General features: G+C 40.9%; 1 protein-coding gene across 1 annotated transcript in view; it reads right to left on the reverse strand.

Moving 5' to 3' along the window:
* The window catches only part of LOC106906174 (cGMP-dependent protein kinase 1-like), a 45,719-nt gene extending 31,958 nt beyond the window's left edge, over positions 1–13,761 (reverse strand). The window contains exon 1 of the mRNA XM_014971325.2: positions 11,577–13,761. Coding sequence (XP_014826811.2) covers positions 11,577–11,896 — 320 coding nt within the window. The 5' untranslated portion in view covers positions 11,897–13,761. The remainder of the gene's footprint in view (positions 1–11,576) is intronic.
* Positions 13,762–14,220: the final 459 nt, after the last annotated feature.

The raw sequence follows: 14,220 nt of genomic DNA on the forward strand, positions 1-14,220 counted from the left end.
AGTTCCTCAGGGATCTATATTAGGCCCTCTTCTATTCGTAATTCATATAAACGAATTGGGGCAGAAAGTGTCTGATGTGACTTTGCATTTCTATGCAGATGACACAGTAATTTATCACACTGGATCCATTCCTACTCAGGCTGTTGAACTATTATAGAAATACTTTGTTGCTGTCTAATGCTCTTTCTTACTATGAAAAATTGTTCTTAATAGATTTATTTTTCCGGATATAGAGGCCCACCAAAATATCCCATTGTTCTTTTCCAGTGGAAATGAAATAAAGCAGGTTCACACACATAAATATCTGGGGATTTTGATCAATGACTCCCTCATTTTCAAACCCAATGTGGGAAATCTCGTGAAAAGTCGGACTTTTACTTTCAAACTAAATTGTGTTTAGCATATATTGCTAAAAAAGCCTTGTGTCTCTGCAACTCTTATGTCTGTGCTGGATTATGGAGAGCTTCTCCCATCTGTTAACTTCCATTTCCAGGGCATCACTTAGACTCCTGCTGGCCTATATCTGTGCTCAAATTGCACTGAGAGAAATTCTGACTCTTAATTTCTTCGCTCGCACAAATTGCTGTTTCTTTCTGTTCCTGCACAGAAGCTTCTGTTCAGTCTGCCGCTCCGTTATCCTGGAGCTTATTTCAGGAAACTTTCAAATCAGCTGAATTCATCCAAAGTAAAAGCATTTGAGGCTGATAGATTGACATTTACCTGCTTCTCATAGCTTATCATTTTCTATAAACTGTGTAACTTTTTGTGTTATATTTGTTGCTGCCCCTTGGCCAGGACTCCCTTTTTTGTTTTGTTTTTTACCTTAATGGGATTTTACTCTGGTAAAATAAAGGTCAAATAAATGGGGGAAAAAAGTATCTAAAGTTTTTTGATTGACCCATAAAATTAAAAAAATGTAGTAAAATACCTAAAAAGAAACCGAAAAATACTCTGAAACGGCACAAGTTCACGTCAGAAAGTCTTGGATCCGACTGCAGAATCTTGAATTCCCCATATTTCCACAATTAAATAACTTCAGTCCATTTCTCTAAAAATGTTAAATTAACTTTCTTTGTAAATGCGACCTGGAAATATTTAGAATGTTGTTATAAAACAGTGGTTTGTCCTCCTAGACACTCAAGATTGTGTTTCTACTCTATCCCGTTGAAGCTCCAGAGGAACCTTCATCTGAAACGCTCGGTGTTTAATTAACTCTCCTGTCTGCAGTTGTCTTCACGCTTCTTTTTGACAGTGTGAGCATCTGCGCGAGGGAGGCGGCTTCAGCTCCGTCTTTTATCAAACAGCCGAAGTTATTTTCTGCAGGTTTGATCATTTGTCATCTCCGAGCTCGTAAACACTGAAACCGCGCGCCTGATCAATGGCAGCCGGGTGGTGTAGAACAGACAGCCGATTCATTCAAAACGTCCTCCGGCTCAGATTGATCTCACAAACGGCGCGGCGCCTCTGGGCAAAGGAGGAATTATCGGGACCCGAGCTGATGAGTATCTCACAAACTGTCAGGAGATGTTCTAGTTTCTGGGATACAGTCTAAGTTGCAAAGCATAGAAGAAACGGATGTCACTGAATAAAACCTGCTGCGTTCACGCAGATAAGAAAAAAAAAAAAAGATCACAAGAAAACCGAGCGTGTCTGCAACGTGTTTTACAAAACGTTGGACAAAGAAGGAGTTGTGAAACGTTTCAGATGTTTGGTGTTTGGTTAATTAACTGTGAATACAGTAGCATGCTTGAGCTGAAGGTTCTTATTGTCCAAAGTGCAGACAGATAGAAGATATAAAGCAGAACCTGAATACGAGGTCCAACATGATGCAACAATTGGGAGCGACATCGACATTAACTCTTGTGTTCGACGAGGATGTCTGTATCAGGATGATGCCTTAACTTTGCGAAAAGCAGCTTTTAGCCTTAGACAAAAGCTGAATAACTGAAAACACTTAAAGTCGCATTACAAAGCTCTGATACGCTGTCCTTAACCTGTTCCTCTCACTGTTGTAAACTGAAAAACACTCTTCATCGTGAAATCATGACTCCGCTCTGCTGATTCTTTCTTGTTTCTTTGACTGAGTTCTGTTATAAAACATTCCCAGAATGCTTTTCACTATGAGGTATGCGCTAACTGCACCATACTTTAACCCCAAGTCTGACTGTGCAAGACTTCATCCGTGACTTTATCACAATCTGCACAAGTTCTGTTTGCACAGGAGAAGATTCTGACTGGAATTCAAAACACAATAAGGCTTTGTGCACTAAATCGATCTCACTCCTATCTCGAAACCACCCAAAATCAAAATACTGCCACTCTAAAAAAACATGTAAAAAGTCTTTCACGTGCTATTTGCTATTTTACAAAGAAAATCACCAAAAGGACACCAATATTTAAAAGACATTCAAAGACAGAGCCTTTACATAACCTATAAGGTAAATCATAATATAAAATCTAACTAAAAAACAACCTATATAATAATAATAATTTTGGATCAGCAAACAGGTCATAATTTCCTTTTTACATTTGTTTCTGCACTTTCCAGGAGGGCTTTATGTTTTTTTTTTGTTTGTTTTTTTTATCTCTCAACTTTTCAATGTGGGCTTATTTAATGTTGCGTCAGTGATCTCCTTGTTCCACAGAGGAATGAAATGACAACAAATCTCGTCCAAGACAAAACGAACTAAAAAGCCACCCAGGGCCCCTCCGCCCCCAGACATTTGTTTATCGAGAACGAGAACGCCATTATTTTTGATTTAACTGTTTCAGCAGAGACGAATTAAATTGCTTGACATTTACATCTAAGATTAAATTGCCAAGTTTACTTTGTAAAAGTGCAAAGAGTCGCCTTCATAGTTCGATTGTTGCGTTACCATGGCGACAGTGTGAGGCTGCGAGTTTAATCCTTGTGTTTCAGCTCAGTTTGTACCAAAATACCTATCAATAATAATTAACCAATTATCAGTGATTGTTTTGTTTTTTTGTTATCTTAGTCAATTGAACTGGGACCCGTCTACCAGATTCTACCACATCTGTACTGATTAGTGGTGCTGATGTTCTTAACGGGAAGACGGGCCCCTAAATCATATCCCGCCTGAGGCTCCAGGTAGTCCCCAGAACATGCTATGTTCTTTACTGCCTCCTGGTGTTCGGAGCCATCGTCCCCCAACAGAGGCACTTAAACAGTGTCATGGTTTCTTCTCTTAATGGCTCCATAGTTGCTTTGTTTTATTGTTGTTGTTTTATTGTCTCCTCCAACGATGTCTGGTTTCAAATTTTTCAATCACTTGGGTCTTCTATAAACTCTGGACTGTGACTTGGTTGCTTAGATGAGCAGCTCTACCCTCTAGATGCAAATAATACCGAGCAGCTGAGCCGTCGTCGTCATACAGAATCTAAAGAGGAGGAGAAGGATGTCTCTCTCTCTCTCTCAGCCAGCAGAGCCAAAGGTTTTCCTTCCTGTCGAGAGTGGAGGGCTCAGTTTTATTGAAATGGACTGAAAGAGACAAAGTGAGTGGAAGGAAGATGGTGAATGCTCCATAGATCCTCACTGGCTGGCAGCTGCTGAATGATTTCCAAAAAAAAAATCTGCTAACATTTAAATAGCCCACTCAGGGTTTAATCCAAAAACACCTACAGTTTAGTCAGACTTACAGAGCTGCGTTAAGTTGCTACAAAAATTTGATTTCAGTGTAAAGGAGCATTATTGGATTATTAAAGGCAGGAGAAATAGATTTTGTTTTTGTTGTTGTTGTGAAATGTAAATTTAAGCATCAGGTAGCTAAAATAAGTGTACAATAGGAGAATTGTTTTAATGCAGAACCCTAAAATCACTATTTAATTTGGGGTTCTTTTTAGCAAAACTGATTAGCATCAACACCAAACCATATGATGCCCAATCAAATTCGCCTTTCGCCTTTGGATTGGAACAACTTGCAAAAAAAGAAAAACACTACAGCTTAACGTCAGCATAAGCTTTATAAACTCAGTGAAATCCATAAAGTAAGTGATCGATGTTCCTGCTTTTCAAGCAGTTGGCTTGTCATGTGGATACGGTACATGTAGGCAGTTGTGTCATTTTGGTTTGGTTGTTTGTTTTATGCTATTCGTCCCGTTTCTGCTGTACGATAATCTGTGGCGTGAAGTTTTTATGTTTCCAGAACAGGTCGCTGTTGAAAATGAGAATCTGTTCTTAATCAGCCTACCTGGTAAAAACAAAGGGTAGAATAATTAATTAGTATAACTAAAAATGAGTGATTAGCGGTGAAACACGGCACAGCGTTTGATGACAGCCATGTGGTGCAATCCTACTGGTTGTGGCAAGTGATGGACGGAGCAACTGTGTTGCCCAAAGAGTTGCGGTGACTTATTTGTATTGCTTGCAGCACAGTTCTGCCACAAGCACCATGCTAACGGCTGCCTGAAATCCCAAGTTCAGGCAACCACGAATGATCATCACTGCCTGGCAGCTGCTGAATGATTTCCATTTAGTTTTTGTTAAAGCAAGACAAGAAATGCATCAGATGGACGTGACTATAAATTATCCTCCAAGTTTCATTAGACCTACATATGAACACGCGAGTAAATCAGGACCAAAGTTCAGTATTTTCTAATAGATTTTCTTTAGTAACTTCAAACAGGAGAAGTTGCGGCGTTATCTCCCGAATTCAATCAGCAGACCAAACGAACACAGTGGAGAAACATTCCATCCCCAGTCGAGGTTTGCAGATAAAATATTTTTCTGAGCTGAGGCGAACAAGATGCGTCCCTGCGGTGCAGGAGGAAACGTTGAGCGATATCACTTTGTCGTTAACTTGGGGGAGCGGGGGATGGGGGGGGACGCCCATTATGACTTGCTTGATAAGGTCCATTTCAATTCATACGCAGAGGAAACGAGCTCTCGGAGATGAGCCGGGTGTTATTTCGGCGACAGAAAAATATTGCGGGCCCCACTTCTGTGTCTGTATATGAACAGAACAGGACTCAGGAGGAAAATCAGTGAGGACTGGATGGAAGGTGGTGATGAAGCGCTCACCCTTACGTCGTTGCCGCATTGGTCACAGAGGGAGGGGGAAGGTGTAAGGAGAAATTAAATGGATGATGGAGGGAGAGGAAGGTGACGAGTGTGAAAGAATAGAAACAGGAGGAACAAAACAACAGATGGGTGAGAGGGAAAAATTATGAAAAGAGAATTAAGAGAGTGGAAATAATTAAAGAGAGATAAAACAAATCAACTCAAAATAATTCTGCTGAAAATGAAACGGGAACTCTAAGGGGAAATAAAATAAATCTGAACATGGTCGACTTATATTGACAGAGTGTTTGAAAGGGAAGCAGGGGGGCATTAGCTCATTACCATCTGCCAATCAGAGGCAGAAACACCAATAAAATCTAAAAATCAGTGAAATCCTCACAGCAGCTGATTTGCATTCATTAGATCTAGACTTTTTATCGGTGTCAGGTCAACAGAAGAGGCTGAACTGAAAGACTAAGATGAGTTTTACTGCGTAAAAGTTTCAAGAATCTGCAGAACCACAGGCGGTCTGTTTGATTCATATGCTAGAATTTAAATAAATATTTGAATTATTGCCGATCAATTAGAAGAAGCATCAAATATCAGCATCAGGGTTGTCGAGTATAGAAGAAAGAAAAAATGTAAAAAAATAAATAAATTCATGTTAAAGCAGATGTGTAGCCTCAGTTTATGGTGCAAAATTGTGAAAGATTTTGAATACTGATAAAAAAATATACTGCTCAAAAAATAAAGGGAACATTTCATTTTAATTTTGTGTGTGGCTCCAAATCCAGGCCTCCATTGGTTAATAAATTTGATTTCCATTGATGATTTTTGTGTGATTTTGTTGTCAGCACATAGAACTTTGTACAGAACAAAGTATTCATGAGAATATTTCATTCATTCAGATCTAGGATGTGTTATTTGAGTGTTCCCTTTATTTTTTTGAGCAGTGTATATATATATGCATATATTTTTGTTGCTTTATAAGAGAAAATAACAGACAAATTTGATTTTATGTAGTTAAAAAACTTTGTTTTTTTGAAAGAGTAAAGAAAATTACATTTTTGACGTTTACCCTTTTTCCAGAGACAAATGAGAAGTATTTGAGCTTGTTTTACAGCGCCATTGGCTGTAGTTCATATTTACAATTTGCTTTTCAATACATGTTCATTTTGTAGGCAGTCAGTGTTAAAATTTGTAAGAACATTGCTATTGAATATGGTAAGACTGGAGTGAAAAATACAAACAGTATTTATATTTTGCTGCTGAATCGAAGCCAGGTTGTAAGTCAGGCTTAAAATGGTAAATACAAGAAGCGTTGACAAAAGACGAAATAAAAAAGCTTCAAAAGCGACTGAAACTCACACAGACCGGTTCAACATGAAGCATAAATCTGGCTTTCAATGAAAAAAAAAAAAATCCCCAAAAGGGCTTCCAGGCTTTTTTTGTCTTTGAAGGATGAACGAGTTGACATGCAGAGCCTCAGAAAAAGCTCCGTCAATGTCGAGGTCGGATCCAACAAAGGCCAAAAAAAAACGTACTCGGCGAGAAAAGAGAACGATGTTATTTTACTTGAGGAAGCAAAGAACAAGAGAAAAGTTTTTTTTTTTCTTTTTCTTGGGCTGAGACATTTCATAATGTGAGGTCTTCGCAGTCCTCCCACTGCAGCATTTGTTCACATAGTAAACATGCCCACTTAAAAATTGGTGACCAACTGCACTAAAGCTGTCAGACAACACACACACACACACACACACACAAAAAAAGTTCTGACCCGATGAGTCGAGCCAGAAACAGAATGATGCCGTTTTGCTCTTGCAGCCCTCGGAGGGAACGTATTACAGAATAGATATGAGCATCTGCAGTCATTTTGAATTTTTTATAAAGAATTTCTGGTGAGTGAAACACAAACGTCAACTCTTGACCCGAAAGCTTCTGCAGCGCCAAACTTTTGTAAATATTGCAACTGCTGAACCGCCGCCGGTTATTTAGAGCCGTTGGCGTCTCGTCTTAACGTTTATGTTAGAGAGGCATTTTATACCAAACATGGGTGGATTCATACCTGCCGTGGGGACGCTTCAGTCAAGTTTTACATTCAGCTATTTAAATCGCCTTTTATCCAGAAAACACGATCATCGTCCTAATTTGAATATGTCCAGTTTTTTGCATTTAAACTCTGCTTGCTCATATTATCTTCATCATTGTTGCAATTTCATGTGTTTTGTTCTCTAATATTGTGTAACTGCAATCAATTTCTATCATCTGATCAGAGTTTACTGTGTAATAAATGAGTCCAAATCAGATTTCATAAAGAAAAATGTAAAAAATCAAAATCAAAAGGCTTAAAGTGGCATAAAAACCAATTCCAATGGGAAGGCGATAAATTATAACACTTGTTATAAACCTGAGATGTTCCATGGGCCGACCCTGGACAGAATAGCTGATTTCATAGAAACTGACTAAATTCACTGAGTCTTTGACTTTTTCACAATGTTCTACTTGATGCATTTTTTTTCTTTTGCACAGAACAGAAGTTGGCTTTCTTCCTTTTTAGTTTCTCTCAGTGGGAGTCACATGACGGCTGCGGGAACGCGTTTAAAAATGGAAACGAGTCTCTTTCCTTGTATCTGGAAGACGTTTCTACATCTGTGAGAACCACAGTAGCTACTAACAAAGACCCACCATAAGGTCGAACAACGGGAACTGCGAACCTTCTGATTCCCACGTCGCTCTGCAGCTGGTGATCACTGCAAACTCTGGTGGATCGCTTCAAACTCTGTCAGCAGCGAATCAGGGAACAATTTCAGTGGATCATTAACTTGTCTGTAGACACCAGGAGAGCTGGTGGGAGTCCACAGCCCACACACACAGACACACACACACACACACACACACACACACGCACGCACACACACACACACACACACACACGCACGCACACACACACACACACTCTCTCTCTCTCTTCTCCATTACTTTATATTTTCATATAACACACAGACACATGCGGGCGGGCTGCAGACTCGGAGAGGAGATGGGAAACAAACCCTGTCATCTGCCTCCGTGTGTGGGAAGATAAAAACCAACGCGCTTGGTTGTTCTCGCCGCCGCAGACAGAAAAGCACGCCATTTAGCAGTCTGCAAAGAGTCGAAGCGGCAGAACTTACCACCAAAGAGCCGGATGACACTGACAGATTAATGGGACCTTCAGAGAATCCCAGCAGATCATCCTAATCATGGTCCTGTTTATGCCGCCTGACCACAGAGACAAGACCGTCAACAACAATCACGCACGCCTTTTTCTTATGCACAGAAACCACATAGACATGTTGTGTGTTTCTTTTTATGATCATGCTCTGCTGCATATTTCTTTAAATCTGACTAAACTACTTTAATAAGGCCACAATTTTCTTTTCTTATGTCGTAAATTTGCCTTATTTTTGCTTAATGTTTACCTTTTGTGAATTTCTATCTAGAACTTCTGTTCTGTTCTGTTCATTAAAAGCAGTGAGAGTCCAACCAAGTGGGGAAATAATATCGTCATCAGACAGAATTAAAATGCATTGCCCCAGAAATGTTATATTCTATTAAATAATGCATCCAAGCTGTTCCTTTCTGACTGCAACATTGCACAAATTATAGTTCAGGATATTGTGCGGCTCCACTACATGTAGAGACGCCAAACACTGAGCGCTGCTGCTGCACCGTGCGGCCCAGCTATATATAGATGCATCAGCGGCGTTCTGGTGGATGGAAACATCAAAACCTCCTGGATATCACGGAGGGCGGAGCTACGTCTGCAGCTCAAACTTAATTTCGGAGCTGATGAGTTGGAGCTGAGGCTCGGCCACCGTTCGTTCCTTCTTGGCTTTCCGTAGCCATCTGTTAGCCGTCCTGAAGCCTGATTGGCAAGCAGTCTGGCTGATAATCAGGAGATCATAAAAGCCTCTGAGATCTGAGAAAAATACTAATAAGAAAAAAGCTGAAAATCATTTCAATTTCTCTCTTGTTTTTGTTGTTTTTTTGTTTATTTTTTGGATACCTGAAGTGTCAGGAATTTCATATTATTGCAAAGCAAAGCACACGAGGGTCCAACCTCACACCCGCAGAGCCTCCTGGCCATAAACATCCACATTCAGAGGAACAGGCGCAACGCCATTCAAAATACGGAGTTTCAGTTCCAGCAACTAGAAAACTAAAAACACAGGAAGAAGTCAGTTGTATCCTGATGCAACTTTTACACTTCCGATACGATACTGATATTCCAGCTTTGAGGAGCAGCCGATACCGACATTGACCCGATGCGATATTATCGCATCGCACATGCCAGGCATGCTTTTATTAGTTATTTTGTAGTGTGGAAGGTTAGAAAAGGCTTGATCAAGTGATATCACTCCAACAAAACAATAGTCAACAACCAATAGGTGTGAGAACAACTGACTGTTATTATTAACCAATGGTTTTAATGCAGGTTGTTATAATCCAATACTTTTTTTTTATTGTACAAATTTCTGTTCTATAACTATCTTTTCAGTGCTACGGATCAGTAAAAAAAATTTAATTAGATGGATTTTTATTTTTGCTATTTATTTGATTTGTCAAATTTAAGAACTCCAAGCATTGTTGGTTTGCAAACGCATCAATCAGAAGCATGTTGGATGCTCATTGAGTTTCAAATAAATGCTAGAGGCTAATATTTTTGTTGCATGAATGGGGGATACATGTCTAAATCCTTTATTTCCTGTTAAATTTTAAAGTTTCTCCATGAATAAACTGCAGCACATGTTTCTCTCTTGTTTTGTGTGTTGTTGCTTTGAGAAACAAAATATGAATCAGCCAATCAGGAGAAGTAGACCTCAAAGGCAACTGAGGAAAACAGGAATCCTCATCATTTGCCGTTGCCCCGGTTTTGCAATTTCCTCTTCCTTCCCTCTGCAAATCCACAAGTTCTCACATCGAACTCTCTCAGATTTCCTCCAGCTCATGGAGAACATCATCAGTACATCCTCTTTTTATTTATTTCTTTATTTTTGTATTATTATTTTTTTACGCAAAACAAAACCGGCTCATGTTTTCAGGAGAAAAGCTAAAAATAATCATCTGAGTGAGAGCATGCGGCAACTCGCAAGATCTTTGCACGTCTGAAGCTCAACGACGGGATGCTGAACAGGAGACGCGTCTGCGCACAGGTGTGTGAGGAGAATACTCGGAGCGGATAATGATCTGAAACACCGAGCTGCGCAGGGAGCAGGAGTCTTAACAGACACATTTCTCTCATTTCCCTCCATGAGGAACCTTCGGCCGGAGGCCCTGACCTCGGTTCGGCATCATGCGGCGCATTAAAAGCAACCACGACTACGGTTTGACTTGAGTGGTTTTTGTTCATCCGAAGGAGCGAAGGGCCGCCTGCTTGAGCCGTTGCCTTATCTGATGTTGATCAGAGCTCGGCAATCAGCCCCGAAACAGAGCTGAAAAGCTTCATTAATGCAGAACAGAGCAGATCCATTAGAACTCGTTCCTGTCGCTAATGAGCAGCTGCAGCTGCAGGGCCTCAAAACTGATCGCAAAGATTTCACCCGCCAAACAAAAGACCCTCAGAGTCACTCATTTAAGCCAGACTGACATGCACTGAAAGCCTGTTCTTCACTCAGGTAATACAGCCGATTAGTTTTTTTTTCTTTTATTTGACTGTGAAACAGTTGAATCCGTCCTTGAACAGTCTTACATAAAACAGCTTTGAAACTCGGTGAAAGCAGAGAACCACTTGTCTCCGGTGTGCAAAGCCAGCCGAGAGAACAGAAGTGTTACCCCGGTGTTCAGTGGGAGAGTCTATCTTCTGGTCGTAAACTCTTAGGAAATCCAGCGTGTTCAACGCAGACTTAAAACTAGCTGAGAGATAAAAACTCCCCCTGTTTACGGCAAGATTTACACTTCCTGTATACGCTGCAAAAACACAAAGTCTTACAAAGTTTGGTCTAGTTTCTAGTGCAAAATATCTTAGTACAATTGTAACTAGACAAAACTAACTTTTTGGCAAGATACGAGCTCGTTTTCAGTCAATAATTCCTGAATACTATTAAAAAGTACTAATTCCACCGGCAGCTTGTTTCACTTCGGGAGCTTGTCCTGTTATAAGACCAAACATCTACCAGTGCAACTAATAACTTTACTTATCAATATTAAGTAACTATTCCCTAAAAACAAGCTACAAAAACGAGCAGAAAAGTTGCTTAACTTACTATAGTAAGTTAGTTTTTTGTCTTATTTTAAGTGCATCAAATTATTCAAACTAGAAGCGAATTAAAAATACTCGATAAGATTTTGTGTTTTTCAGTGTACTGCAGGATGTTCTGTTAACTTCTTGTCGCATGCAGAACTTTCTACAAGTTTGACAGAAGCTTAGAAACGGACAGAGCGAGTTCTATGAGGTTTTCTGGAGCAGCTGAAGGAGGTTCTGTTCAGTCTGATGATTCTAACCCTCTGCCACTACAGCCAACATGGAAACAGGAAGTCCCCCCACCGCGTCAGAACCCGCCGGAGGAAGTGAAGGACCTACTGTGGGCTCTTGGGGTAGAACGGCAGCGTGACGTGGCACAGCTCGCTGATGTCGAAGGCCGTGGGTTCAGCGGAGATGGCCTGCCTCTTGCTGCGCTGCTGGTCCGGCTGCAGCACCAGGTTGTTCTGCTGGGCCTGGACCTGCTGGGCCGTGGCGGGCCGGATCACCGAGCGGTACTTGTCCAGCTCGTTCTGCAGCCTCTGGATCAGCTCGTCCTTCTGGTCCAGCTCCAGCTCCAGCTCGTCGATCAGGGCGTCGCGCTGCCGCAGCTCCTCGACCTTCTCCTGCAGAGCGTACTGCAGGTCCCGCAGCGTTCCCATGGATCCCCTCAGCCGGTCCCGGCAGGACGTCAGGTCCGAGTCTCAGCGTCCGCCGCAGCCTGACCACGTTGAGATCTCCAGGTTTCTGGGAGAAGTCTTTGGGTGCCTCGTTTCGCTTTAAACCGTTGCCCTGCCAGGTCTTGTTGACTCCCTGAGTTTTAGGATCTGGTTGTTGTGTGGAAACTTCTCTGTGTGAAAATCTCTTCCAGATTTTCCCAGGAACATCCAGAGGACAAAGGACTTTCAGGAATTTTCCAAATGTTTCTTTTGGCTTAAAACCTTTGAAACTCCAGAGTCCTTTACTCTTTACCCCAGCTACATCTTTGTAAAAGTCTTTAACAACATTTTCGTTTTTTTTTATTGCTCGTCAGGGTACCTGTGTTTGCTCTTGGTCCAAATCCATTTATTTATCAGATATTGTCGAAATTGCTGCAGGTGTTCTGCCTGGGTGCCTTCAGGCAGTTCCCAAAGTTTCCATTGGATTTTTTTTTTTAACTTATCTGAGAACGTTAGTGGATTGGTTCCACAATCTGATATCTGGGGGGAAAAAAATGATTAAATTGTTTTTGTGGTAATTTGAGGTTGGGTGGAATCAGGTGATGAACAGTGGTTTACACAGGAGAAACTCTGGAAAACAGATTAAATAATAATAGATACTCCTGCGTGTCACGTTTCCCATCCCGTTGATTAAATCCAATCAAAACAAACCGCATGATTCAAAAAACATAAAAAAATTAAAAAAAAAAAAGGAAATTTGGATGCGGGATTCCCCTCGATATATGAATGAAGAAAAAAACTGAAGACGTGAGGAGTAATCCGGAGTACAACTAACACACACACAAAGTTTACAATCAGTCCGAGAGAAGGATAATCCCACAGGAGGGCTGCTCCGGGTTTATGTCCGCTGGAATATTTTACGCAGAGAATAAGGAACCAAACGTCCGCCAGTTTGATTAAAGCGTGAAAACGGAGGTGCAGGAATCCAGCAGCGCACACTTTACTCCCGAGACACACGCACACACACATACACACAAAAAGGAAAAAAGAAAAAGATGCGTTCCAGTCCCCTGGAAACGAGAGACAGGAAGCCAAGAGCCTCAAGTTGGATGTTTAGGGAGATGAGAGGACAAACGCCGGGAAACAGGTGCTGCAGAGCCGCGAGTCCGGAGGAGTCCGGAGCGCCGATCCACTTCCAGTGTGAACAGTTTAATCCGAAACAGTTGGAGCTTAAGTGGAGGTCGAGGCGGAAAGAAAGAGAGACAGACAGAGAGAGAGAGAGAAAGAGAGAGAGAGAAAGAGAGAGAGAGAGGAGGAGGAGGAGGAAAGTTGGGCTGCCTCCGCTCCTTTTCGTCACCTGTCCTCCTACTGCTGCTCCTCACCTGTGCAGCTTCAGTTAAAGTTTTCTGTGAACAGATGAAGAAAAAAAAACTGCCTAAATGTTAATCTTAAACCAACCAAACATTTTTATTTATTTATTTAGCAGGAATAAGCCGTGGCCAGAAAGGATGGGTGTTACTGTAAACTGCTCTAAGAAAGTTCTGGAAAACAGATGAGACGATAACTTTCTTTCTTTTCTTTTTTTTTAAGTTTCAATAGATGCATTCATGTGCAAATTTAAAACGGATAAAAACCAATGAACAACATCCTTTTCAAACTCATGAGACTTTAGCAAAAGTTTATAATAGACCTGTTCTAACGTGTTTAAATTTGATTGTCTCTTTTCATGTGAAATAAAAACAGGAGGCATAATAATAATAATAATAAAACAGTTTAAAGTCTGATTCATCCCGTAAACCTGCTCTGAACAGCCTTAGAAGAGAAAATAGATGTGTAGGACCGCAGATAAGAATGTGTCCAGTTTAGACCAGAACCGTGAGCCTGGTCCTTCTCTCTATTTATATAAACCTTCTGTGTTGGCATCAGTGTTTGTCCTGCTGTGTTCAAACTGTCAGCATGTTCCTGCAGCTGCTGCTGCAGAGACATCTGAGGAAATGACCGCGAATTCATCCGAGAACAGACGTTTACACAGTGAGGAAATATTCCACGATCTCACACAAAACATTATTATTTTTGATGAATTTGTTGTTGTTATTTTCGCTGCTAGGGATCATATTTCGTAATGTTCTGATCAGAATAGAGGCATCACGGACAGAGGGATGGTCAAACTACACCTCTTCTGCTGGAGACAAATGAATGACTTTGTAATCACTGTGCGCCCTCTTCTGGAGACCTACTGTCATTACAACCAGGAGACAAAAGCTATAACTTTTTTGTTATCGTTTCTCACATGAACATGATACTCATTTCCTCTGGAACGAAACTGT

The sequence above is a fragment of the Poecilia mexicana genome, unplaced genomic scaffold (assembly GCF_051168715.1).
Source record: "Poecilia mexicana isolate PSO_F unplaced genomic scaffold, ASM5116871v1 scaffold_19, whole genome shotgun sequence".
NCBI classification, from domain to species: domain Eukaryota; kingdom Metazoa; phylum Chordata; class Actinopteri; order Cyprinodontiformes; family Poeciliidae; genus Poecilia; species Poecilia mexicana.